Source organism: Ursus americanus, chromosome 18 (assembly GCF_024610735.1).
Source record: "Ursus americanus isolate L20-20 chromosome 18, mUrsAme1.1.p, whole genome shotgun sequence".
Classification (NCBI taxonomy): domain Eukaryota; kingdom Metazoa; phylum Chordata; class Mammalia; order Carnivora; family Ursidae; genus Ursus; species Ursus americanus.
The window spans coordinates 41,715,374-41,742,185 of NC_142144.1; the positions used below are offsets into that span (position 1 = coordinate 41,715,374).

The window sequence follows — 26,812 nt, forward strand, 5'->3', positions numbered from 1 at the left end:
GTTTCATTTTTTAAAAAGATGACAAATTTCTGGTAAAAAATATACATATACATACATATACGCATAAATATATTTTCCAGAATGCTCTCATCTGAAACACAATAATTGTGATGCAAGGAGCAAGGAAATGAAACATTAAGGAAGTATTCCCATCATCTAAGTTTCTTAATATTTTCTTGTTTAATGAAACATATTTGTAGAAGGGTTTGATTTATTCTCAAAATAATGTAAAATTTTATATCAACTTTGTTTCAAGTGTCATCTTCGTGTTGTCTTTTTAAATTAGTTCACTTGGCCATGAATTAATCAGGCTCTTTTTCTGTTGGTCTGCAGGAGAAAGATTTTACCATTTTAGCCAATTTTCACCTATCATATTTTTAAAGTAAATATGCAAATTAAGTATGCCAATCTTTCTTATTATACATCTACCATGTACAAAAGTCATATTTCCTAATAGAAATTACTAATGGAGTGGGGCGCCTAGGTGACTCAGTCGTTTAGCGTCTGCCTTCGGCTCAGGGCGTGATCCCGGCGTTCTGGGATCGAGCCCCACATCGGGCTCCTCTGCTGGGAGCCTGCTTTTTCCTCTCCCACTCCCCCTGCTTGTGTTCCCTCTCTCGCTGGCTGTCTCTCCCTCTGTCAAATAAATAAATAAAATCTTAAAAAAAAAAAGAAATTACTAATGGAGAAACATTTAGAATGCATACTAGCCTCTATTAGTATTCTTTCTATTAATAGGAATGGCCTGATAACTTTGTTTTCTGAAGATTTTTTCATTCCAACTTGTAAATCATGTATTTTATTCTGCTCCCTACAGAGATGCACTGTAAACTTAGTGAACTGAGCGATTAACTCTGCTAAGACTTCACTTGCACTTGCTGAAGGACTTGATAACATGTCTGTACTTTCTTTCACAAGGCAGCCTTTGTTCTTCTCTCTCCCCTTTCTCCACTCCTTACTACAGAAAATTAATGAAAAATGTTTAAGTGGTAAAAATCAGTATGCTGCACACCACAAAGCATGTAGACAAAGGAATAAGAAGCCAGTGAACTTGCAAGAAAAAGTATGTAACAGCCACATGATTGTGTATTACCAGGATGCTCAGACATCCTGTTTTAGAACAGCACACTTATGGAGGGGAAAGTCACCTATTGATGAAAGTAAACTTGGAAAGATTTCTATTTCAGTATCCTTTCTGTTTTAAAGTCTCCTCCTCCTGCCCCCGTCACCTACTCAACTCCACTTCCCAATTACGGTAATTAAAAAGGAGGACATATCCCAATGGAACGTATCTTTGTTTTAAACTTCCTTACCAGAAGTTTATTGTTCTTTTTGTTTAAAGGTTTCACACTTATTGCTACATAACTGTTACATATAAGTGGCATTTTTGGTAAAAGTGACATAAAATGTTTTTACATTTCTTGCTTGTAGTGGAAAAGATTGATCAATATCTTTTAAAATTTAAAATACACATTTCCTTCAACCTAGCAATCCCACTCCTGGGAATCTATCCCAAAGAAATAAACACATCAGTAGATAAAGACATATAAGGATGTTTATTGTAGCATAACTTGTAGTGCCAAAAAATGAAAACAAAATGAATGCTCAGTAATTGGGGAAATGCTAGATAGGTAATGTTATATCTAAATTATGGATTATTGTGCTGCTATTAAAGTATGAATTCATGTTATACTCAAATGAATTAAAGGTATTTCCTCTGGGTGACACACTTGAGAATGTGGTCCAATTTTTAAAGTTAATGATCAAAATAACCCTGTATTTTCATATGTATATAAATATATTATGAATAGGTCTGCATAGAATTATATAAATCAAGAGAAAAAAATGGATGGATACATATTAGGCTGTTAACATGGGCTTCCATGGGTATGAAGGAGGCTGAAGTGGGGGAAGAGAGGAGATATTTTAAAAAAGTCACTACTAAAGATGTATGTGTTCATATTTATGTATTATCTAAAATGTTACACATATATGTATTAATAAAGAAAGGAACATTTTTTATAAATAAAAGGCCTAGGCAATAATACTTGAAATTTGCACAAATCTGTAATAATTCATGAATGGAAACCAGAAGTAAAGATAGGAAGTAAATCACCTGAGGCAATTTGTTCTCATAAGGAAAAAGTATTCCTTAGTATATTATAACCATACTGTAATCTTAAAATGCCATTTAAACTTAAAATCTATTTCCATTACAGAATATCTGTAATAACTTCCATTTGATGATATTAACTGCTACCATTTATTGAACACTTTGGTGGCAGGCACTGTGCAGATGCTTTACCTTATTAGTTCACTTCATCTATATGCTATGAGGGAGACATTATATTCCTTGTTTTGAGGTTGTTAAAACTGAGAATCAGAGAAGGCAAGTCCAGGGTTACCCATCTAGCAAGTGGCAGGCAGGATTAAAACTCATATTTGTCTGGCTCTAGAACCCATTCTCTTAACCAGTATTCTATATTAGGTCCCCATTGTTCTGAAACCAGATTTCCTTTGTATGGTAACCCTTTCTTCCCTTGGAAAGGGCTTGATACGTGGTATATCTAGAAAGAAAAGACCATCAAGAAAAATTCTACGATGAGTGCTGGTTATCTAGTTTTGTTGACTATCCAACATTTTTTTTTTGGACCATCCAACACTAAGCATAAGTTTCTCAATACAGGATTTTACGGCAATGATAAAAATAATCACTAATTCATTTAAAAATATCTGTTGAGTACCTACCTACCAGCATTATTCCAGGTATTACTGAGAATGAATGGATACACATTCTATTATATACCAATATATATTACAAACAGCACGGGATTTATAGTAAGGTCATTGTTTCATTTTTGTTAACAAAAACACAAGTGCCTACTAACATTGCTCAAGGCACTGCTGCATACTATAGTAAAAAAGACAGACCAAGTCTCTTCCGTTATGGAGCTCAACTTCTAGGCTGGAGGGTGGAGGCAACATTAATCAAACACTTAAGAACATACCAGAAAGAGATAGAAATATAAGTGCGAAAAAGGGAAAGTAAATAGAGGGGGACAAGGTTAGCTTAGGTGGTCAGAAGATCCCCAAGATCATGAAGAACTGACTTGCAAAGTATTTAGCAGTGAGAAGTCACTGGAGATTTTAAGCTGGGGAGGATTATGATCTAATTTCTATTTTTAAAATATCACTTTGATTAAAGTGAAAGGTATATATAAAACATAAATTATTAGGATCCAAAACAGCAATAGGCAACAGATATAAACAAGTAATTCACAGAAGAAAACGTCATGTCCACTAGGTATAACAAAAGATACTTGACCTCACTAGTCATCATGGAAATTCCATTAAAACAACAATTAAAAAAAATTTGAAGTTTAAAAATATCAAGTTCAGGAGATAGCACAACCACTTTGGGAAGAACTAATTGAAAATGTGCATACCCTATGATCTAGCAATTCTAATCCAGCTAATGAAAGTCATATACATTCATACAAAGAGGCACATACTAGGATGTTCCCTGGGGCATCATAATACAGAAAATTATAGAGCAACCTAAATGTGATTCAGTAAGACAACTGAAAAAAAGTCAAATAAATAAACTACACAGCAGTTAAAATGAAAAAGACCTGTAAGAATCAATAGGGATAGCTTTCAACAAAGTGATGTTTAGTGGGAAAAAGAAGGTCCAGAATAATACTTCTATGTAAAATTTTTAATACAAAACAATCCTATTTTTTTTGTTTATAAACATATACATAGAATAAAAATGTAAAAATAGCCTGAGAGGATAAACACCAAATTTAAGGTGGTGATCAGTTCTGGGCTATGGAACTGATAAAAGGAATGGGAAAGACATCACCATTCTTATAATATCTATTTCTATCATATTTTGAATGCCATTCATATCTGTAATGACAACATATTAACTTGTTAATTCTGGGTGGTGAGTATACTGACATTTGTTGTAAAATTCTTTGTATTTACTCAACTTATAATATTTTTCAATAAAATAAAAAGTATTATCATGGCTTCTCTTAAATAATGGATTGTAGAGAGGCAAGAGATGAGTTAAGGTCCAAGAAAAAAATACAATGGTGGCTTGAACTAGGATTATAATAAAAGAAATGGGAAAAAATAGATTAATCAGGTGATGTTTGAGAAGCTGCTGTTGAATCGAATATAACGTGTAAGGGAAAGAAAAGAATGAAGGCTGTCTCTTAAATCGGTTTTTGCATGTAGACTTACTACTACCTGCTTGGAGCTTTATCTTATTGGGCAAAAACATAGATAGTATGAAACTCCCTGTGCAGTTCCATAAATGTCACTTACAGTCAGTTGGAACAATTAGTGGCTAATGATGTCAGGCATAAAGGTAAGAATACTATATTTCCACATCTTGTTAGGAGGTGCTCTACTCCCAAGTAACGCAAAGGCAGAACATTCACAGAGCTTAGTTGGTACCTACCACATTTCTAGCTAACCATGTGTCTTGATTTTGATTCCCTTGACCTCAATCTTCTCTTCATTTGATTCAGACCTTCTCCCAAGTTGCCCAGGGCAGTGACTAGATCTTTTTTAACTCTCTAGTTACCATCTTAGAGTGGCAGTAGCAACACGTGGCTTAGGGGCAGCTTTTGAATTTCACCCCTAACCTACATCACTGTTCCCCAAATAAATGGTGTGCTTTCTATTCAAACAGAGCTTTAAGACAAGTCTCCTATCCACACTTTCAATGAAATTACCATCTCTAAAACACTCTTATACAAAGATTCTGGAGACAACTTGAGACTCAACAGTGCTGGATTATTCTGAGATGAGGCATTAAGGCTAGAGGTAGATTATTGGGATGGAGACTGTAATATTCATTTATGTTTTCTTTAGAAAGTGATTATCCCAGGGCGCCTGGGTAGCGCAGTCGTTAAAGCGTCTGCCTTCGGCTCAGGGCGTGATCCTGGCGTACTGGGATCGAGTCCCACATCAGGCTCCTCTGCTAGGAGCCTGCTTCTTCCTCTCCCACTCCCCCTGCTGTGTTCCCTCTCTCACTGGCTGTCTCTCTGTCACATAAATAAATAAAATCTTTAAAAAAAAAAAAAAAGAAAGTGATTATCCCATAAAATCTGAAAAAATTGGTATGAAATAGATGGGGTGCCAGGTCTTGAGGAACTCCTGGAGGCTATACTTGAATGCCTCAGGAAAAAACATCTTATAGTATTCATGAGCTTGGCAGTTAGGTTTACTTTTCAAAATCAGCCAATTTTTGCATTTGCAAAGTAAAGTTATCATCATATGAAATAGCATTGTTTGGTTATTGTTTGTCTCCCACATTAGAATGTAGGCTCCATCTGGGCAGGGATTTTGTTGGTCTTGGTCAACTTTTTTATTCAATATATATTAGTTGAATGAATTTGATAAATGGAAATACGCAGCCTTACTTGCTGGTATGGTTGCCTTTATATGTATAGGTATGAATTGCTTTTACCATGATGGACTTCACACCATTAGTAGTTCCTGTTATTGGCAGTGAAATGATGATAAATAAATGCAAGGACAGAAACTATAGTTGATAAAAATTGCAAAGGGTTGAGGCTTATGTTGCACATATTGCTGCTGTAATAAATTACCATAAACTTGGTGACCTAAAGCAACACAAATTTATTATCCTTGCAGTTTTGTAAGTCACAAGTCTAAGAGGTCTGAGGCTAAAATCTTTCTAAAGGCTCTAGGGGAGATTGTTTCCTTTCTTTTCCCAGTTTTCAGAGCTGCCTGCATTTCATGGCTCATAACCCTTCTTCCATCTTCAAATTACATCATTCTAACTTTTTCTTCTATTCCTCACATTTTATCTCCTTGGCTTTGATCCTCTCGCTTCCTTTTTAAAGGGATGTTTGTGATTACATTGGGCACACCCAGCTAATACAGAATAATCTTCCCATCTGAAGATCCTTAATTTAATCACAATTATAACCTCTCTTTTGCCATGTAAGGTACATATTCACAGGTTGTGGGATTTAAGATGTGAACATCTTTAGGAGGCAATATTCTGTGCACCACAGTTACTTAGAAATCTTACTTGCATTGAAATTTTCACTCTTTGCTCATTCACTATGTTGTTGCTTCAATGTAAAAAATCTGAAAAATTTAGAGGCACACAGCAGAGTTTTACCCTGAATCAACAAAACTGGAAACTTATTTCTATCTCAACCAAGAAGTCCTGATTATGTTTTTTAACAGATGGGAACAGGAAGAACACTACTTTTGTCAATTCTTTCAAAAGACTGTAGTAAGACTAACCTCACCTCACTCCCATTCCTTACCTTCCAAACACTAAAATCTGCTTTTCAGTTACGTTCAAAAGTGTGATGAGCTTCATAGTAGCAAACCTGGTAGGGCAGGCTCTTAGCCCAAGGATGTTGTCTTTATTCTAAACATTTTTATAGCTTCTTTTTTGGAATTGTCTTTAGAGACAGTTTACCAGACACACAGGAAAACACAGCTCGTTATTTTAAGGTCACAAGGTACTTTGCCTACTCTGTCTTCTTCCCTTCCCCATTGTTTTAATCCACTTGCCTTCATCCCCACTCCTTCCTCTGCAGATATTAGTGCCAGAGATCTGTGAGGTTGAGAGGAAGGCCTGGGGAGAGGGAGTGTGGCTGAAAAGGGGGCAGGGAGAGTTTCATGCAGAGCTCAAGAGGTAGCAGAATGCAATTTAAGTTTATTTGTATGACCCAGCCTACTTTAAACATTGTTAAATAACAGTATTTGATAACTCACTAAGTGTCAAAATTCAGGTTAAAATAAATCCCTATTGAGAACTGTCTGTAGCTGCATCTAAACTTCTATTAGTTCCCAATGTAAGTTTTATTTTATTTTAATTTTTATTGTTTTATTTTTTTAAGTAGGCCCCACACCCAGCATAGGGCCCAATGTGGAGCTTGAACTCAGGACCCTGAGATCAAGACCTGAGCTGAGATCAAGATGGCGGATGCTCAACTGACTGAGCCACCCAGGTGCCCCTCAATGTAGCATTATTTTAAATAAAAGGGTATATACTTAGTCAAATAGACTTGTCAATATGCTATTTTTGACAAGGGAAGTGGGGCATAGGAGGAGAGACTAGAAAAACTCTCTCCTGTACTGATTTTCTTCCAAAGGAGGTCTCAGTTTAGAGGCTTTCTTAGAGCAGCTCTGTAACTCAAAGCTTTTCAAATAGGGCAATTAAAGTTTACTATTTGGATACACGGATAAATGAAGAAAATATTAATAATGGCATCATATAAATGATATAAAATATTATAGTTATATATTATTAATATATATATCATATAGTAATATATATTACTAATTATATTATACTGATTAACATTATATATTACGAATTAATACTTATTATATATAATATAGGCCATGCAATGTTTTATTTTTTTATTTTATTTTTTTTAAAGATTTTATTTATTTATTCGACAGAGACAGAGACAGCCAGCAAGAGAGGGAACACAAGCAGGGGGGGTGGGAGAGGAAGAAGCAGGCTCATAGCGGAAGAGCCTGATGTGGGGCTCAATCCCAGATCACCGGGATCACGCCCTGAGCCGAAGGCAGACGCTTAACCGCTGTGCCACCCAGGCGCCCCCATGCAATGTTTTTTAATATTGGAGTTATTAAATACAAGCACAATTCACAAATCCTCTGATATTTTTAATTCCTGAAATTAAGAAGATCTGGCCAGTCAGATTCTTTCAGAGGTCCCACTCAGAAGAAAGTATCTAAAATATTCCTAACTACCACATATATTTTTTTCTTCATTGGACCAGTTAAGATTACTTTTCAAAGAAAATAGGTCTGTAAAAATAACTTAAGACTAATCAAAAAGAATTCAGAAAGTCCTACTTTAGATTATTATCTCATGTAAGAAAAGATTTTTTTTTTCCTTCCGAAACAATTTTACTTTATTTAACAAAACTGCCATTTGGCTTCCTCCCATGCCTCATCCTCTTGCTATAATCAGAATAAAAATTTCTGAATTCTAAATCTATGCTGTCCAATCGGTAGCCACTATCAGTATGTTGCTATTGAGAACTTGAAATGTGGCCAGTCCAAATTGAGCTATTAAGACCAAAATATAGGGGCGCCTGGGTGGCACAGCGGTTAAGCGTCTGCCTTCGGCTCAGGGCGTGATCCCGGCGTTATGGGATCGAGCCCCACATCAGGCTCCTCCGCTATGAGCCTGCTTCTTCCTCTCCCACTCTCCCTGCTTGTGTTCCCTCTCTCGCTGGCTGTCTCTTATCTCTGTCGAATAAATAAATAAAATCTTTAAAAAAAAAGAAAAAGACTAAAATATACTATAAAAACTCAAAAGATTTAGAACAGTTAAAAAAGCATAAAATAGTTCAATAATTGTTTTGTTAATTACACATTGACATGGTATTTTGAATATATTGAGTTAAATAAAATATATTAAAAATGAATTTCACCTGTTTCTTTTTCCTTTTTTTTAATGTGGGTACTAGAAAATTAAAAGTTTACATATCTGGGTCATACGTGTACTTCATATTCTATTTTTTTTTTTAAAGATTTTATTTATTTATTTGACAGAGATAGAGACAGCCAGCGAGAGAGGGAACACAAGCAGGGGGAGTGGGAGAGGAAGAAGCAGGCTCACAGCAGAGGAGCCTGATGTGGGGCTCGATCCCAAGACTCCAGGATCACGCCCTGAGCCGAAGGCAGACGCTTAACCACTGTGCCACCCAGGCGCCCCCATATTGTATTTCTATTGGACAGAACTGTTCTAAATCAGCAGGGCAGTATTTCCTCCTATAAGATTAGAAAGCTTTATCCCTGAATAGACATGTGTGAATGACTTAGAGTATATACATGTATTAAAATATCTTCAATTCAAAATATTTTAAAAGAATTATCTATTTAATCCCTAGCTCTCTCTCAAGAAGTAGACAGGTATGTCCCCCCTTTTCCAAATGCATCTCCACAGACATAAAATAACTGACATGATGTTAAAATGTACAAACTATACAGGGGCTCTAAGTCTGCACCCATATGGTTACAGTGCCTTCATATTTACTTTTCTTTGTATACATCTTAGAGAAGAAACGGTCTGGCCATTGGAAAAAAAAAAAATCCTGCCTAGAAATAACAAATCACAGACCCTCAAAAAACAGCTAGGGAGCAAATGGGGGCTTAAATGATAAATTTCAACAGATGCTGCCTCAACCACAGTAAAAGACAAGGGAAAACTGAATCAACTGCTGCAAATGTCAGAAGTATTATGATAGAAAAACTATCAAAATTGTCACCCATCCCAATACTCCACAAAAAAGAAATATTTTCTGAATTATATATATAGAAGGGCAAGTTTTGTATTTTTTTTTTTTCTGCAACACGTGTAATCAACTCTCCCTGTATCTATCTGTCTACCATCCATCCCCAGAGGAATGGCCTATCTCTGAATAAGCTTCAGAAAGTCCCTTTGGAATATAGTAGTGACACTAGGGAAGAAAAATAGAGTTTTAGACATTTCTGTTTCTGAGCAGAATCCAAGAGAATGTTCAAAGAGCTCTTCAGTAATTGTATACAACTCCCACGTCCTTTCCTTTTTAAAAAAATGAGTAATTTTGGGGCACCTGGGTGGCTCAGTGGGTTAAGCGTCTGCCTTCTGCTCAGGTCATGATCCCAGGGTCCTGGGATGGAGCCCTGCATCAGGCTCCTTGCTCAGCAGGGAGGCCTGCTTCTCCCTCTCCCTCTGCCTGCTGCTTCCCCTGCTTGTGCTCTCTCCCTCTCTTTCAAATAAATAAAATCCTTTAAAAAATGAGTAATTTTATGAAAAGTCTCTTCCACATTAACCAAAGCCTAGATTTATGATTTATATGTAGTTTCCTTAACTCTTCTTAGTGTTATTTATTTTTAAAGATTTATTTATTTACTTACTTACTTATCATCTATTTGAGAGAGAGAGAGAGAGAGCATACGCAAGCAAGCACAAGTGAGGGGAGGGGCAGAGGTAGAGAGAGAGAGACAAGCAGACTCCTGGCTGAGCAGGGAGCCCAACACAGGGCTCGATTCCATGACCCCAAGATGACCTGAGCTGAAGTCAGACTCTTAACCAACTGAGCCACCCAGGTGCCACCTTAGTGTTTTTTAAAAATGAGATGTAATTCACATATCATAAAATCCGTTTAAAGTGTACAATTAAAATTTTTAAAAATATTCAGTTGTACAAACATCATTTCAATTTTAGAACATTTTCATCACTCCCAAATATTGCACCTTTATTATAACCCCCTCAACTCTTCCCTTCTCATCTCTAGGCAACCACTAATCTACTTTGTGTCTCTATTAATTCATCTATTCTGGATATTTCATATAAATAGAATCATACGAAATTTTGTAGCCTTTTACGATTGGCTTCTTTCACTCAGAATGTTTTCAAGGCTCATCATGTTTTAGCATATATTAGTACTTTGCTCATTTTTATGGCTGAATAATGTTCCAGTGTGTGTGTGTGTGTGTGTGTGTGTGTGTGTACACATACCACATTTTATTTAGCCATTCATCAGTTGATAGACATTTGGACTATGTCTACTTTTAGACTATTATGAATAATGCTGCTATGAACATCCATGTTCAAGTTTTGGTGTGAATATGTTTCATCTCCCTGGTATATATTTGCAAGTGGAATTTTTAAGTCATATGGTAATCTATGTTTCACTTTTTAAGGAACTTCCAAACAGCCTTCCAAAGCATTTCCCATGCCATTTTAATTTGGTTTAGTCTATCCCGCCCAAACTAATTCAGTTCAATAAGAATTCACTGTGAACTTACATGTCAAGTGGTCTGCTTGACAGAGAGGACACAGATGACTAAGACACCATCCCTGTCCTCAGGGAGCCCACAGTGTGATGAAAAACCTCATAGTTTAGTAGAAATAAGGAATTCTTTTTACTAACCTTCCTTAAAGAGGGTAGGAGAAAATACTTGTGGTCTAGTAGTACCAGACGAAGACAAGATGCTCAAGTGACTCTGGTACTTGATAATTACACAACTAGCATTCAGGAAATGTTTAATAATGGAGTTTTTATTATATTTCTGCTACTACAGCTTTTCATACCTTTAGATGAGGCTTAAACTGAATTCATGTTAGCTGTTACTAAAAATTCCCCACATCTAGTGACACTTTAGAAGTCTATGGAAAATAAGCAGTCATGATTCAGTCTTCATTATATAGTTATCCCAACCACAAACTCACTATCACAGTGTGAAATCAGCCTACCACATAGGGATCTTTGAGATGATTCCAAATTCTTTCCAAGGGGAAAGAATTTATTTAATTTGGCAAACTAATATTCTCTAAGCCTCTTGTAGAAGCAGAAAAAAAGAGATGCCTAGGAAAGACTGAACAGTGGACAAAAAGGTAGGAGGAATTAAGTGAAAGTGAAGTCATAAAATGCAAATGAAGAAAAAGTTTCAAGGAAGGAATGGTTAATAATTTTAAAACCTACACAGAAATTTTACTAGACTACAACCCAAAGGAGTCCATTAATTTTGGTAATTAAGATATCATTGATTGTGGGGCGCCTGGGTGGCTCGTCGTTAAGCGTCTGCCTTCGGCTCAGGACATGATCCTGGCATTCTGGGATCGAGCCCCACATCAGGCTCCCCCGCTGGGAGCCTGCTTCTTCCTCTCCCACTCCCCCTGCTTGTGTTCCCTCTCTCACTGGATGTCTCTCTCTGACAAATAAATAAAATCTTAAAAAAAAAAAAAGATATCATTTGGTTGTGTTAACAAAGCAGTTCTAGTGCAATAGAGAAAAGCAGTGTTTGGAAGAGACGAGGGTGTGAAGTAGATCAGGCTTTTGCAGACAATGAATGTGAAAGTAATGGGAAGATGAATGTGTTTCTATACAGAGAGGATAAAATCAATGGAGGAATGGCTAAAGCCACAGGAGAAAGGGGATGGTAGAAAGTTAAGAAAGATTCATAAATAATCTTTAGTGGATATGATAAGCACCGGGGAGGAGTTAGCCTTGGACAGAGAGGGACCTTTTTTTAGAAGGACTTAGAAACTATTCTCCTAAGATACTTGCTTCTGAGATAGAATATATATGCTTCTGAGAGGGAAGAATGGGTACTGATGATGTTTGTATGTGGGCAGTGGGGATGGGAACAAGTTAAAGAAATATAGTAACTACTACTTTATTTACATGGCACTTTATACATTAAAGCAATTTCACACACCTTAATTGGGTAGGAATCTTATTATAACCCTGTGAATAGGCTCAAGGAGACTGGAATGAGTTGCCCCAAGGCCTTCAGCTGGTGAGCTGCATAGGAAGAACTTCTTCAAACTCAAAGGTCTCATGCCCTTTCAGTTGTTTCAAGTAATTACGTACAAGCAGAGGAGTGAGGTAGTGAAGGAAAGAGCCATAGGAACTATGTGACTAGCCTGAGTATTATGAAGGGATAGATCTTTTTCAGTAAGTGAGGGAAATCTTTGCAGTAATTAGATTTACAAAGCTCTTTCAGTGAAGAAAGCTTAAAGAAATGTCTAATCATATTTGTGTCATGGATGCTTTCATCACAATGAATGAACTAGAAATAAAGTCAGATTATTACAAGACATGGCAAAGGGTCTAACCCATGTGGTAGCTGAAATCCCAGGGACTTTTCCTTACTGGGGTGTTAGTGCTAAATTTCCTTTCATCATCATTTGGAAATGTCCTTTTTGTTTACATTACAATTTCTGAGGCTGTAATGTCAAAGCATTAGCTTGGTATGGAATTTCAGACAATCAAACCAATAAATTCTTTTAAAAATTCTTTTCTTCAGATCATACCCTATTCTTACTAAGATAATTAAGCAAATATGGCATCAATACCTGCCATGCTTGTTGAGGTTATTATTGAGGGAGGGGAATGGCAGTACACAGGAGGGTCATGAAGTATTTTAAGAATCAAAAGTGTGACAAATCAGAGTGTTTGGTAAGGAAATCCAAGCTATGCTTAATGAAAAGATAGAACCTTTGAATTTTTATTTTGTGGGGAACTTTCTTTTTCAGCTGAGGTGGGGGCACCTTGGAGATAATATAGTTGTGAGAGGTTTTGCAAGAAGAGCCTTGTTTATCTCTTATTACCTGATACTTCTTCCAGTTAGCTGTCTCTTAAGGTCTCTTACGAATACCTCTTATGGTCTAACCAGATACCTCATACGTGCCCTTAGAAAAGGAAAGAAGGCAACCAGCCTTTTACAGCTTTACCAGACCCCCTTTACTGACTTTGATATTTCTGGCAGGAAAAGGAACTGAGCCAAAGAACATCTTCAAAGGTAGAGGCCCCTCAGGAGGGTAAGGCCAATTGGTAATAAATGTCCATTTGGCCTTCTGATAACTACAAGCAAGTGACATTATAAAGGCAAGAGCTCCAGTACACTGCAGGGATGCAGGCTTCATCCATCCATCTACTGTTTAGCACTTTTGTTATTTCCTCCCAAGGGATGCTTGCTTTTCTCTGTAGGCTACATGGGAAGTTAGAGAAGCTGGAAAAGCAATTTTCTTTTCCTCTCCTTCTTAACCATTTCCCCTAATCTTGAGACAGGTCCCTGCTTTGTCCTTGGCAAGGGGGATAGGGTGGGGCTGGTCAATCTCTAAGGCAGCCCTCCCCATCTCCAGTAAACTAAGGGAAAGTTCACTTTAACAAGAAGCAAATGAAAGATAGAGTCTTTTTAAAAATGAACTATAGTTTCCTTTGAGAAAAAAAATTCAGGTTGAATTTATGGATTGTATCAAATATTTGCACTTTCATGTCACTCTGGGCTTCCTCTAATAGGGTGAGTTTATCTGTTGAAAATGAAAACAGAAAATGAGATATTTCAGTTTGGTTAGTAGTAGTTCTTTCTTGACCTTGTGCCAAATATAATTTTAACTGATTAAGTCTGGCTTTCATCCATGGTTACCATCATGTTATTATCATGGTAAGAATACTGTTTTACAGAAAGATTTGGAAATAAAACAGAAGTTAATTTTGAAAATCTCATTTTAGTTTTTATATTTGTCTTGTGAGAGACTTACCTAGTGTGTCTAAGCTTCTTTTAGGTAGCAGACCATTGAATTCTTAAGGACTCATGCTTCCTCCAAACTCTCTTGCACACTGAACTTTCTAATGGATATCATTGTCCCTTCTCTAACACAGCTTGTCCTTATGTGTAATTGCTCTGACTTGGAGGAAGACAGACAAAATGATCAAACAGAAGACCCCTGGTTATTATCAGGTAGATTATTTCTACACAGATTCTTCCTATTCTACTTAAGGTTATACAGTTCAGCTTTTCAGAGCAGTAATTCATTATGATATATTATGAGAGAACATATTGAGGCAGCAAAGTATAATCTATCTTTTAAAAATAAGCATCAAACATTAAACTTTCATTATTACAAAGTTGTAATGAATATTTTTAAAATTTTATTTTTATTAATAGATTTTTTAGTATGAAACATATCCTTCATATTAATTAAAACATAATAAATTTCCTAATTATAGTAATGGAGGCAATTATGTTTATTTAAAAAAACTAAAACAAATGAGGTAGTGCATTGTCAACCTGGATAACACTGTGTTGGTGAGAGTGCAGGGAAACAAGCACTCTTGCACACTGCTAATATCACGCTACCTTTCTGAAAGCCATTTGTGTCTTGAATTCTGCATACTCTTTGACCCAATCTTATGATTAAGCCCTATTATTTTATTTTACAGATGAAGAAACTAAAATTCAGAGACTGAGTAACTTCCCAAGGTCATATAACAAGTTAGTAGGGGAGTCGTGATTGTCCCACTCAGTTACCTAATCCAAAACCTATGCTTAGTTCCTACACCATAAACTGCATTCAATGAGGGATTTGTTTTTAAGAAAATATCTGTATAATAGAATAATATGCATCAATTTAACATGTTGTACAAGAATATATAATGACATGGACAAATGTTTGCAAAATTATAAACAGCAAAAGTAAATTTAAGAAACTTTATTAAAAATACATAAGTATATAAATAAAAGATATATATACAGATATATAGATAAACATCTAAAGAGACTGGGGACATGACAAATAATTTATTTTCTTCATTTTGTTTCCTGTCTTTCCTTAATTTTCTAACTTTGCATTAAAAATTGTCTTTTTAGGCACACCTGGCTGGCTCAGTTGGTGGAACATGTGAATCTTGATCTTGGGGTCATGAGTTTGAGCCCCATTTTGGGCATAGAACTTAATTTAAAAAATTGTCTTTTTAAAGATGTTCAATATCAGTTCTCAAACCGTGAATCTGCAATTTAAAGACATAACCTACTTCTATTTAGAAAGGTACATGAAAATGAAAGTTACGTTAATATTAAAATAGATGACAATAATGTTCTAGCAGTCTATCTTGATTTCTTCTTACTGTAAGCCTAAATGTTCTAATTTCCTGGCAGGCAGATAGCAAGAACCCTGGGAGCTTCTACTAACTGGTCTTTTATCTCTTGTGTGAATGGCATTACTCCATCAGAATGTGGTCCAAATCAAGGACTCTCCATCTAGTGAAAATGAAATTCAAGAACTCATGTTTATTTATTGATGAAGGATAAGGATGGGGAAAACAAAGACTTGCTAACTTTCCCATGTTGATTTTCATTAGTAAAATTACTCAGCATGTTTGTTCAGTCTGCAGCTTCTTTCCATATGACTTACAAGGTGTTGTTTTAACAGGAATGGAACTCACTGAGCAATGTGACTGACTGAGGAAGAGCCGGTTCATGCAGATAGTAGCCTCCAGTTCTATCCTAGCAAAGAAATATTCTTGTTGGATTTGTTGAAAAGCTCTGAGAGGAAGGAAGAGACATTAGTGAGAATTTCCCTCAGATAACACATGTTTTAGTTTAAAGAAATCCTGCTCAATTATGTTCCACAAATATCATATACGAGTAATTTAAAACAGAGGTTGGAAACCTTGCTTTTTTAAAAAGAAATTTTTTTTTTTCCTGCCAAGCTTCTCATTCTTATAGTGCAAACACATATGTTTATTAGATAGGTCATTCTTCCTCCTACCTTCTTTCTGGGTGAAGACTGGGTCAGATCTAGTTCAATAACTGGAGAGTTGTCTTACTATCATACTTCTTTTCCAGAGGTTAGAAGTACTAACTGTACATAGAACTTCGTTTGAATTTTTGTTGCATTTCTAAATATTGTATGTACATGATAGATGATTTTGAACCAAAATTTTTAGACCAAAAGTCCAAGGAAGATTAAAACAACCACAATCCCATCACTCAGGGGGGGAAAAAAAACCCTTAAATACTCTATACTCTTCTTGATCTTATTGTACATTAGCATATTAAGGGCTCTTAGCAGTCAAGAAGAAGGAAAACAAGTTACCTTTGTTACAAACCATGTTTTCCAAACTTCTTTGACCATGAATCCTTTGGTGGCATAACACCTATTAATAACCTAAAGAACTCAAGATCTGAGGAACACATTTTCAGAATGCCACCTTAATGAATGTATCACTGTCCAGAATCTTCAGCCATATGAGTAATCCAGAGTTAACCAAAATCAACAATGCTCACCCGTCTACATAATCTCACACACACTAAAGTTGAAGAGTTTATGGTGATATTTACTTCAAGAAAGCAACATGTATGGGTAATTTATAATATGTAAATTATATCTCAATAAAGCCCCCCCCACTTTTTAAAGAAACCAATATGCTTGTGTTTCAGGAATGCTGAGAAGTGGAGTTACTTGATGAACATGAAATCAGAGCAAAAGGAGGATAGTTTTTAGAAATATTTTATGCTGGCCAAGATGACTCATTCCTGCCCACAAAAGAAGATACATCTTTAGTTACTATAATATCTCTTAGACTTATACTATACAATTCTACCTCTTCTAGTTTTTCTTTTCAAATGTTCTGGCAATGCTCACAAATTAATCTACTTACAGTCCAAAAAAGTAAATGTATACTCCAGAGTGGCAATGAATAGCCACAGCTATTGTCTAAAACAGACTACCATAAGCACAGCATTTCTTTTAAACTTCATGTTTTTCCTAGCATATACACATAAGAAAATATTTTTCAAATGCAAAGGTTAAAGTTTTTAGTTCTGAATCATTAGGGATAATTGATATACAAAGAATATGTGTTAATATACTTACCTGCAACTTTATATTCCCTAAAATACATCAAATACACCCTATTTGAGAAAAAAAGCTCAAAGCTAAACATCTCCCTTCCATTCTTACTTTTTCTAGAAACAAAACTTGACAAGGTTGATATAAGTACTAAATCAGAATCTCGCTCCATGTATCCCTCTCCTAGAGTTGACACATTTGTTGCCATAGATGGATTATACCAACTAAATGAATCTCCATGGCCACTTTTAGCTCATCTCTTGGTTGGTTGACACATTTTTATCACCCACACAAACAAATGCAAACATAAAAACATGCTTTTCTGTATGCAAACTTTTTATTGAACTATTACACTATTTAAAATAGTATAACCTCTTCAAAGAGGTCACAAAAATTATAGCACTCAAAATTTTTAGGTAAAACTCTTCAAGGATAAGCTATTCTTTTTCAGTCAGCTTATACAAAGTTTAGCAGCAAGAGCATACTACTATAGAGACTTAAGGTTGGTTCAGACTCAGTTTCTGCTCATGCTATGTAGAGCGTCCACGATGCTTTTATTGTACTCTGCAATCTGCTTGGTCACATTCTTCATAATTGACTGGTAATCACTCTCTTGACTCTTGGTTGCTATGACTAATTATATGAGTTAAGGGGGAACGGTAATCAACAAAAAGAGTAATCCACTTTGGCTTAGGAAGGAACCAAATTATTTTTTAAATTTTTCTTATTGAAAATTGAAAATGGCCAGAAAAAGCACAATTAGAATATAGTAAAAAATATATATTAACAGATTAAGATCAATTGAAACCTAAAAGGCTAAGCAAAACTTGTTTCAAAAACTTCACTTACAGTATAAGAGCTTTTTTTAAAAAAAGGTTTTATTTATCTATTTATTTGAGAGAGAGAGAGAAAGCATGAGGGGGAGCAGAGGGAGAGGGACAAGCAGACTCTGCACTGAGTGCCAGGCTCCACATGGGGCTCTATCTCACGACCCTGAGATCAAGACCTCAGCCAAAATCAAGAGTTACACGCTTAACTGACCAAACCATCCAGGCACCCCCAAGAGCTTTTTTATAGTTAATGTAATGCATCTCAATCTAATTCTGGTCTAAGAACAACTGAATGTTCAGAAGAAGAACCCTGTTCTCTAGAGTACCACACTGAATTTCAGAAGTCTCTAGAATTCACTCTATTCCAAAGTCCTCTACTTTGTTGCATAAACTAGACTGCTGGACTAAAGCGTATTGAGCGTCTTTTGCTTTTAAACTGAGTAGCACGACTGCTGCAAATAGAGTCCCTGATGCATTTGATCTGGAAGTAAGCCGGGATCTGTGCTGCCCTGAGCTGACGTTCGGCAGCTTCCTAGAGGAGAATCTAAACTACCAATGAGTCAGGAGCTACTTCTCTAGGCAGAGATGTCTTTAAAGGGTCAAAGAAGGGAACAGAAAATAACTTTTGGGGAAATGTTTCTTACAATTTCACAACCCATGTCCTCACTAGCTGCTTCCTCCTATATAATCACACAAAAAGATTAGCAAGAAGATGGGATTTAAGTACCACCCTGGTAGAAATGTGAAGCTGAATTGCCTGAAACACAGATGAACTTAAAAATCAAATGTCTCAGGATACTACTTGGGGCTACCTCCCTCTGCTGCCCAGATATCCAAGGTACAGCATTATAAGCATCAGCAAACAATTATGAATATACATATATGCATGGTTTTATATAATTCTTTCAATAATTCTATGAGGAAATATTAACTATATTTGAGATGACAAAATTGTGCCTTAAACAAATTAATTGTCCCAAGTCCATAACCTACAAGTAGTAGAGTCAACGTTGAAAATTAGATCTCCTTACTCCAAAACCTGTGCCCTTAATCACTATGCCATACTATGACTTTGTATAGTCTGCTTTCTATTGTTACTTTGGTACACACACACATACGCCCAATTATTGTAGACTGGAAACTAAGTCTTACTCATTTATTCCCCACATAGTTAAGCTTGGTGTTTTGTACATATTAGGTATTTGATAAGTTTATGTTAAATTTCATTTCATTTCATTTCTTTAAAGAAATTTTTAGAAAAAAAATCACTCTGGGGTGCCTGGGTGGCTCAGTCAGTTGCGCATCCAACTCTTGGTTTGGGCTCAGGTTATGATCTCAGGGTTGTGAGTTGAGTCCTGCATCGGGCTCCCCACTCAGTAGGGAGTCAGCTTGAGATTTTTTCTCTCTCCCTCTATCTCCCCACCACCCCGCGCTCTCTCTCTCTTCCTCAAATTAGTGAATAAATCTAAAAAAAAAGGAAAAAAGAAAAAAATCAGTCAAGTTCACTTGCTTCTTTTTAAAGGATACATTCTTTCATCACAAAATTATTTTGTTCATGGTGTTGCCACTTCCTCTCCAAATTTGTAAGCTAAAAAACACAAAATAAAAATGTTAAACAGTACCCATATTCAAAACAATTATACACCCTTTTAAGAGGATAAGAAAAAAAAAAAAACAACATTCAATTTTAAATCTTATCAACTCCTTGCATTTTGATGAGATAAAGCCATGGCAGACAAAAAGGAAAATTAGAAAGGATTAAACAATAGTAAATACATTAATAAGTACAATGTTGAATTTGACAACAGGTTTTACTCTATATGTTTATTTTAATTGGAAAAAATATTTACAATATTTATTATGCAATGAACATGCCAACTGAAAGACAATTTATGACTTTTCCCTTTCCAAAAAGAACTTGAAAGAAAAGAATGGGACATGATGGGAATCTCTCCTTGAAATCTGGAAGTCTAATGCTACAAATGTGATATATATTCTAACACTGTCAAAGGTTCAACTATATAGGAGTAACTTCCTTATTTCCAGGGCTAAATTTCCTGTCTAATTCCACAAGCTGTGATAAGAGCAGAGCTGCAGTGTGAAGATTATAAGAGGGCTGGTAAAAAGCTGGCACTGTTACAATAATTTCTGCATCAACAGGAAGCTAATGTGGATATTATATTGATGGTTGCTTCCTCAGAAGACAATTTTACTGTTATAGAATTAAATTGTTTTTCTGATTTAATTAACCTTTTAACTCTGGGTTATGGTCTTTCTTTTTTAAGATGCACATAGTATTTTTCCTAGGCAAAGGACTGTCTGAAAAATGAAACATTAAAATAATGCGCTGTATGGACATTTCTAAGAGGTAATGATCATTTTAAAGAATCTGATAACTGAAGCAGCATTAATATTTCTTTCTACTTTCATGTTAAAATTATTTTCAGGGCTTATGTTCAGTGTTAATGTAGCATCCATCCCATTGTTTCCTCTAAAGAGATAAATGTAGATATTATGATAAATCCTAACTAATTAATTATGTAAACTGTATGTGCTGTGAGTTAACACTATTAAATCAGATCTGGCTCCCCAGATAGGAACTCAAAGTTAAGATGGACTTAAGGAAGCAGTCAGCACTTTTTGGCAATAAATCTCTAATAACCTTTTGCAAAGTCAAGTACCAAACTTTTCCCTTTTGTTTCATACAAAGAGGTGGCCTTCTTAGAATGCAGACCTCTTAAGTGCTAAATAAATAATGCTATAAAAGCAACACTCTGTCAGATGGTCAACTTCCTTATATATTATACATCTGTATTAGTGACTTGCTTTTAAACCTCCGAGAATATCTTGAAGCATGAATCTTTTCCTACAACTTACTTAAACAGTCTATTGTATATTCTCTATATATTTTGGATATTAACCCCTTATCAGATATGATTTGAAAATATTTTCTCCCATTCTGTGCTTTGTTTTCATTTTGTTGATTGTTTCTTTCATTGTGCAGAAGACTTCTAGCTTGATGTAGGCATACTTATTTATTTTTGCCTTTGTTATTCATGCTTTTGATGTCATAACCAAAAAACTGTTACCAAGACTAATGTCAAGGAGCTTTATCCTTATGTTTTCTTCTAGGAGTTTAATAGTTTGTTCCAATATAAATATGTTTAAATGATATCAAATAAATAATAGCCATTCATCAAAGTCTGTTAGGAAATTTAAAGATGTCAAAAAACGGTTTTCGAGAAAATAGTTGCAAAAGATAAGGAGACCAGATTTTATTTGATCAGTGGGTATTCCCAAAAAGCAACAAATAATACAGAGAAGGACGGTGAATTATGAGTTATGTTGTGAATTCCTGTTACCAGTATATGGGGTTAAGTATATGATTAGCACTTGATGTGGGAATAAACAAGTAGCCATTGACTGGCTCTAAGAAATTGTGTTTGTCAAGTGTTCTCCTCCTTAAATAATCTATTCAGTGAAAGAGGAGAGCTGATGTTCCATAAGCAGTATTTTTTTCCTAAGAATCATTTAAGACAAAGGCCTCATAAACTTTTTCTTAGATTTCTTCTCCAGCATCCATCCCCACTCTAAACAGCCTAGGATAATTTTGCCACTTACAAATCTATATCTAGACCTGTATATTATGAAGTAGAGAAAAAAGAACTAATAAATTTGAAAATGTAAAATAGTGACTTCTAAGCATTTAGTAGTTGTGGCAAACTCTGATGAGACTTCACCCCTTTCAAAAAGAATATAAGGTATGTCTTTGTTTTTAAAATGGTAAATCCATACAATGAAATAGTCATAAAAGTATCAAAAAAGGAGCTTGAAAATATTTAAGTGAGAAAATGAATGTTTAAAGACTACATGCACAGAATTTCATTTTTTGTAAAAATAATATAATCAATATGGGTGTATAACTGCAAAGGAAAAAAGTTTACAAGGATATTATACCAAAATGTTAACAATGATTGTCTATCATGATCATATTACCATTTAAAGAAAAGAAAGAATGCATTTAGCATTAATAAATCATAGCTACAAATTGCTAATATATGCTAATTAGATGAGAATGATCAATCTTTATCTACTGATTTTGTACATGTCATACATGCTTCATTTAATTCTCCAACAAATACTTATCGAACACCTATTATGTGCCAGCCACTGGCACAGTGTGGGGAGAAAGTGAATGAAACAGGTGTCCTCTCTACCCTCTCAGACAGGGCACTCAATCTAGAAGACCTCCGACATTGTTCAGGTAATTCTATCAGTAGGATAAGTGATATGAAAAGGGGGCTTTTCTGTGCATCCTGTATAAATAACCAGAAATGTAAATCAAGAAGTTCAAGGACAGGACTGCTTTTTACAGCATTAACAGTTTTAAGAACTAAAAATAACCTAAATGTCCAATAATATGAAATTGGTTCAGTAAATTATACTGTATCCATTATTCAAATATTATACAGAATTATATTTTTAAAAGATATGACAAGGCAAACTACTTATTAGGCATAGTTAATAATGAAAACCAAGTTTCCAAATAATATGTACAATATGATACCATTTCTATAAATATATAGAAATAAATGTATACATATATATAAAAAATGTGTGTACACATAATATATACATATAGACTAGAAGGACCCACACAAAAATGACAAGAATTATTTCTTCTGTGGGATATTAGTCATTAAGGTTTATTTTCTCTCTTTGCGGTTTTTGTAAGTTAGCAAAGTTTCTCCATTAAAAATGCTTTACTTTTGAAATTTTAAAAAGTATATCAGCTGTGCCCAGAACAGGGCCTAGCACAGAGTAGTTCTTCAGTATAGGTTTATAGAAGGAGAGCAAAAGTAAATTCATTCTGAGTAGAGATTGTACACAGCCTGGCTATCTTCAAAGCCAGAAAGTCTGGAAGGATAAATAAAGCAAGTTAAAAAAAAAATCGTTTTGGGGTGGAAATATAGATCAAAAACACGGGACAGAGAGTTTAAAAACAGAAATAAATTTCAGAGTCTTTTTTTTTCTTTTTACCTGAGAATGTGTCTCATTTTCTTGCAATTGTGTTTTTAGTGTCTCATATTCTACGTTTAGCTTCTCCGTTATTTTCTTAAAGGCATTTCTGCGGGTTGTTAATACTGTTCTCTCCTCATGTAACTTCTAGATAGATCCAAATAGAAGTAAATGACAGACTTTAGCAAATATCTAGTAAGTCAGTATAAATCATTTTTAACTTAAATAATTTCAATGATATTCTGGTAAAATTCTACCAAGATTATAATTACTATAAAACCTGTTTGTAAAAGTATCTTTTGAGTTATAATAAGCTAAATTAGTATTAGCTGAATTAATAACTCTACTAAGGCTGCTATATACATGTTCCTATCCAACCAAATTTATTTTAAATTAATGTAAATAGCAATGAAAAGCCAGTGATGAGTTAAGTCTTGAAATGCTCTTTCTTTTCCCTGCTTTTGCCTTTTGTTTAAAACTTACAACTCTCTAAATTCCTCCTATATACATAAATCTTAGCTTATATATCAAATAATCAACTGCAAATAATAAATTTTACGAACTACATATATATTAAATTTGATCAAGAAAAAACAATTTGAATTATAATCTTGTAAGACTGTTACTATTTACCTTTTTCTTTTCTTCACCTGATGATTTTAAAGCTGGCAAATCATTATATGTCTCCAGGTCAGTTGTCATTTGCTTAATTTTGCTTTTCAGAGAATGCTGTTCCTCAGTCATCTTACTTTCCAGAAGTTCCATTTTCTGTAGATCCAACTGTAGACGTTGACTATCTGAAACACAAGAAAATTCAAGACCATAATTAGTCAAAACTTAATTCCTTTCACAAAGAGAAAGGCAATGCAACCATTAAAAATCATGTTTTACAAGAATATCTGCAAAAGAAAGATGTTTCACTGTAACCAGTGAGACAATACAAAGATAAATTAAGAAAAAAAATATTCACCCTCCAGGTAACCAACATAACCTGATGTATATCAGCCATATTTGTCTCCATGCTCATACAAACATTTAAAAACTCACATATGTGTTTTTTCCTTACTTAATAATGTAACATATGTTATGAGATAAAGGCCCATTATTTTTAATAGGGGCATGAAAGCAAATTATGAAACATTATATTGAACAAAATTTCACAACTACATATATAGTCAATTCTCATTACTTATGGTAGTTATATTCTATAAAGTCACTGTAAATATTGAGTTAGCAAATTCAAACTATTGTTCCTAGAGGGGATACAGGTTAGGTTCCTGAGAGCCTCTGGTCACAGTATTTTCATCACCAATTAACACATAACCTTGTTTTATATGTGTTTCTATTTAAACACACCTTATTTAATATATATTTTTCATCTATTAACACTGAACTCAAGGCCACCTTATGCCTGAATGAAGCTAATCTAACATACATTTCCTCTGTAAGGCACATTGTAGCCTTCTTGGGCTCAAGAACACAAGCCAACACTTCAGCAGTATGCTTGGGAGCCATTTTATACAGCAAAATCATGAACAAAAGGTACAAAAATATGGGAAAAAGTGGCACTAAATATGCCACATAAGGATACTTGTTAACAGTGTGAGGACTAAAACAAGACAGTGTTGCCTTATTTGAATTCTGCTGGGAATGCATGTCAGGCAATTGACATTTCTGACTGCACATGTCCACAAATGACTGTGAAAATACTAAAAGTACTGATTTCGGGGTTACAAATTAATTATGGTGGGTAGGCAAATTCACAAACAAGAATCCATGAATAAGGAGGACTGACTGTATAGATGTGTATTTATAGGAGGGAGTGTGTGTATCTCATACTTTGTTTTAAAAGTATGGAGCATCTACTATGTGCTAGGTGCTAAGAATATAATGGAAATCAACAGAGACACTATTTTTGCTCAAGGAGCTATATGCTAGAGGTAGAACCGGGAAATTAAATAAACATTTACAATACTTTGGATAACTACTATGAAAATGGTAATACAGGGAGCCATGAGAGCATGTGGTACTGGTCAAGAGAGCTCTCTAAAGACATGCCTTTTAACTGAGTAAGGCCTTAAGGATTAGGAATCAACCAAACCAAGGAGAAAGTAAATGAGTTCCAGAGAAAACAATCAACGTGTGCAAAGTCTATAGGTAAGAAAGTATGGCACATATGTGCAAATAACAAGAGCTCAGTATGATTAGAACCCAAAGTTCAAAGTGGGAAGAATTTCAGTTCATGAAGGGCTTTTTAAATGAAAATAGGGAGTTGGAACTTTATTCTAAGGGCTATGAAAACTAATCAATGGATTTCAAATCAGCGTGTAGCGTAATTAAATTTTAGAAAGTTCACTCTGGTTTTAATGTGGGCAATTAATTGGAAAAGCATTAATTGGTGCAGGAAGACCAGTTAAATGTTGATTCAGAGAGCTACGTAAGAAATCTTAGACTAGTGTAGTCACTTTGGGGATTTTTTTTTTAAGCAATACTTATTAAGTGCTTTCTGTGTACAAGGCAAACTTCTAGGCATAGGGGATACAGCAATGAACTAAGCATATGAAAATCCCTAACTTTATAGAACCTATTTTCCAGTGGAAGACAACTATATATACGAAATCTAAAGTTATCTCACATGGAAATAAATGAGGAAAAAATGAAGGAGAGGTGTGGAGGGACTCAAGATATATCAGGGAAATTGAATGGATACAGTGGTTGAGCAAGAGGAGTCAATGGAGAGTCCCATTTCCAACTTGAGTAAAGGAGTAGATGGTAGGGAAGGCAGAAGGAGGTATCAAATTTTGTTTGTAGGGAATGAGATGAAGGGTTCAACTCAACTTAGGATATGCTGTTCAAGTTACCTCAGAAATACCTAAATAGTAAACATGCCATGTATAGATATATGGGTCTGAAGCCCTGAGAGAAATTTGAAGATAGAGATTTTGAAATCATCAACATAGAAACAGCACCTGAAACTATGGGAATGGTTGAAATCATCAAGAGAAAAGAATTCATGACAGAATCTATAAGAATAACAAATTTTTAAAGAATAGATTTACATGAAGGATCCCATAAAGGAGAATAAGAAATGACCAAAGAAATAAAAGAAAAATCAGAAACGATAATGAAAAGACATTTCAAGAATAAAGGAGTGGTTTGTAATGCAGACTACTACTTAGAAATTTAAAACAAACAAACAAACAAGACTGCAAAATACAAGTTGGACTTACTGTCCAGGAAACCCTTGATGTATTTCCTGAGAAAAGATTTCGTATAAAAAAAAAAAAAAATGGGACCAAAAGGGAGAGGAAAGCTTTTAAAAATTTGGATGTGAAACCTTTGAAAGGAAGGGATGACAGCTGGGCAGAGAATGCTTGGGAGAGGCTTTTTCTTCTTTTTCCAAGATGAAAAAAAAAAAAAAGAAAAGACTGGAGAAGATATAGGCAAATGACATATCTGCTAAAGGGTTAGTATCCAAAATAAACAAAGAACTGATACAACTCAACACTAAAAACCCTCAAATAATCCAATTAAAAATGGGCAGAAGACATGAACAGACATTTCTCCAAAGAAGACATACAGGTGGTCAAGAGACAAATGAAAAGATAGTCAAAATCATTTGTCATCAGAGAAATGCAAAAACTACAGTGAGATATCACCTCACACCTGTCAGAATGACTAAAATAAAAAACATAAGAAACAAGTGTTGGTAAGGATGTGGAGAAAAAGGAACCTTGTGCACTATGGGTGGGAATGCAAACTGGTGCAGCCACTGTAGAAAACAGAATGAAGT

The 26,812-nt window shown here is 35.0% G+C and overlaps 1 protein-coding gene across 2 annotated transcripts in view; it reads right to left on the reverse strand.

Moving 5' to 3' along the window:
• Window positions 1-17,488: 17,488 nt before the first annotated feature.
• Window positions 17,489-26,812, reverse strand: part of IFT74 (intraflagellar transport 74) — an 81,181-nt gene continuing 71,857 nt past the window's right edge. For both annotated transcript variants that reach the window (XM_045780372.2, XM_045780370.2), the window contains 4 exons: window positions 23,653-23,816; window positions 23,041-23,166; window positions 19,528-19,588; window positions 17,489-17,803 (listed from right to left, as the gene is read on the reverse strand). In XM_045780372.2, coding sequence (XP_045636328.1) covers window positions 17,685-17,803; window positions 19,528-19,588; window positions 23,041-23,166; window positions 23,653-23,816 — 470 coding nt within the window. In that variant the 3' untranslated portion in view covers window positions 17,489-17,684. The remainder of the gene's footprint in view (window positions 17,804-19,527; window positions 19,589-23,040; window positions 23,167-23,652; window positions 23,817-26,812) is intronic.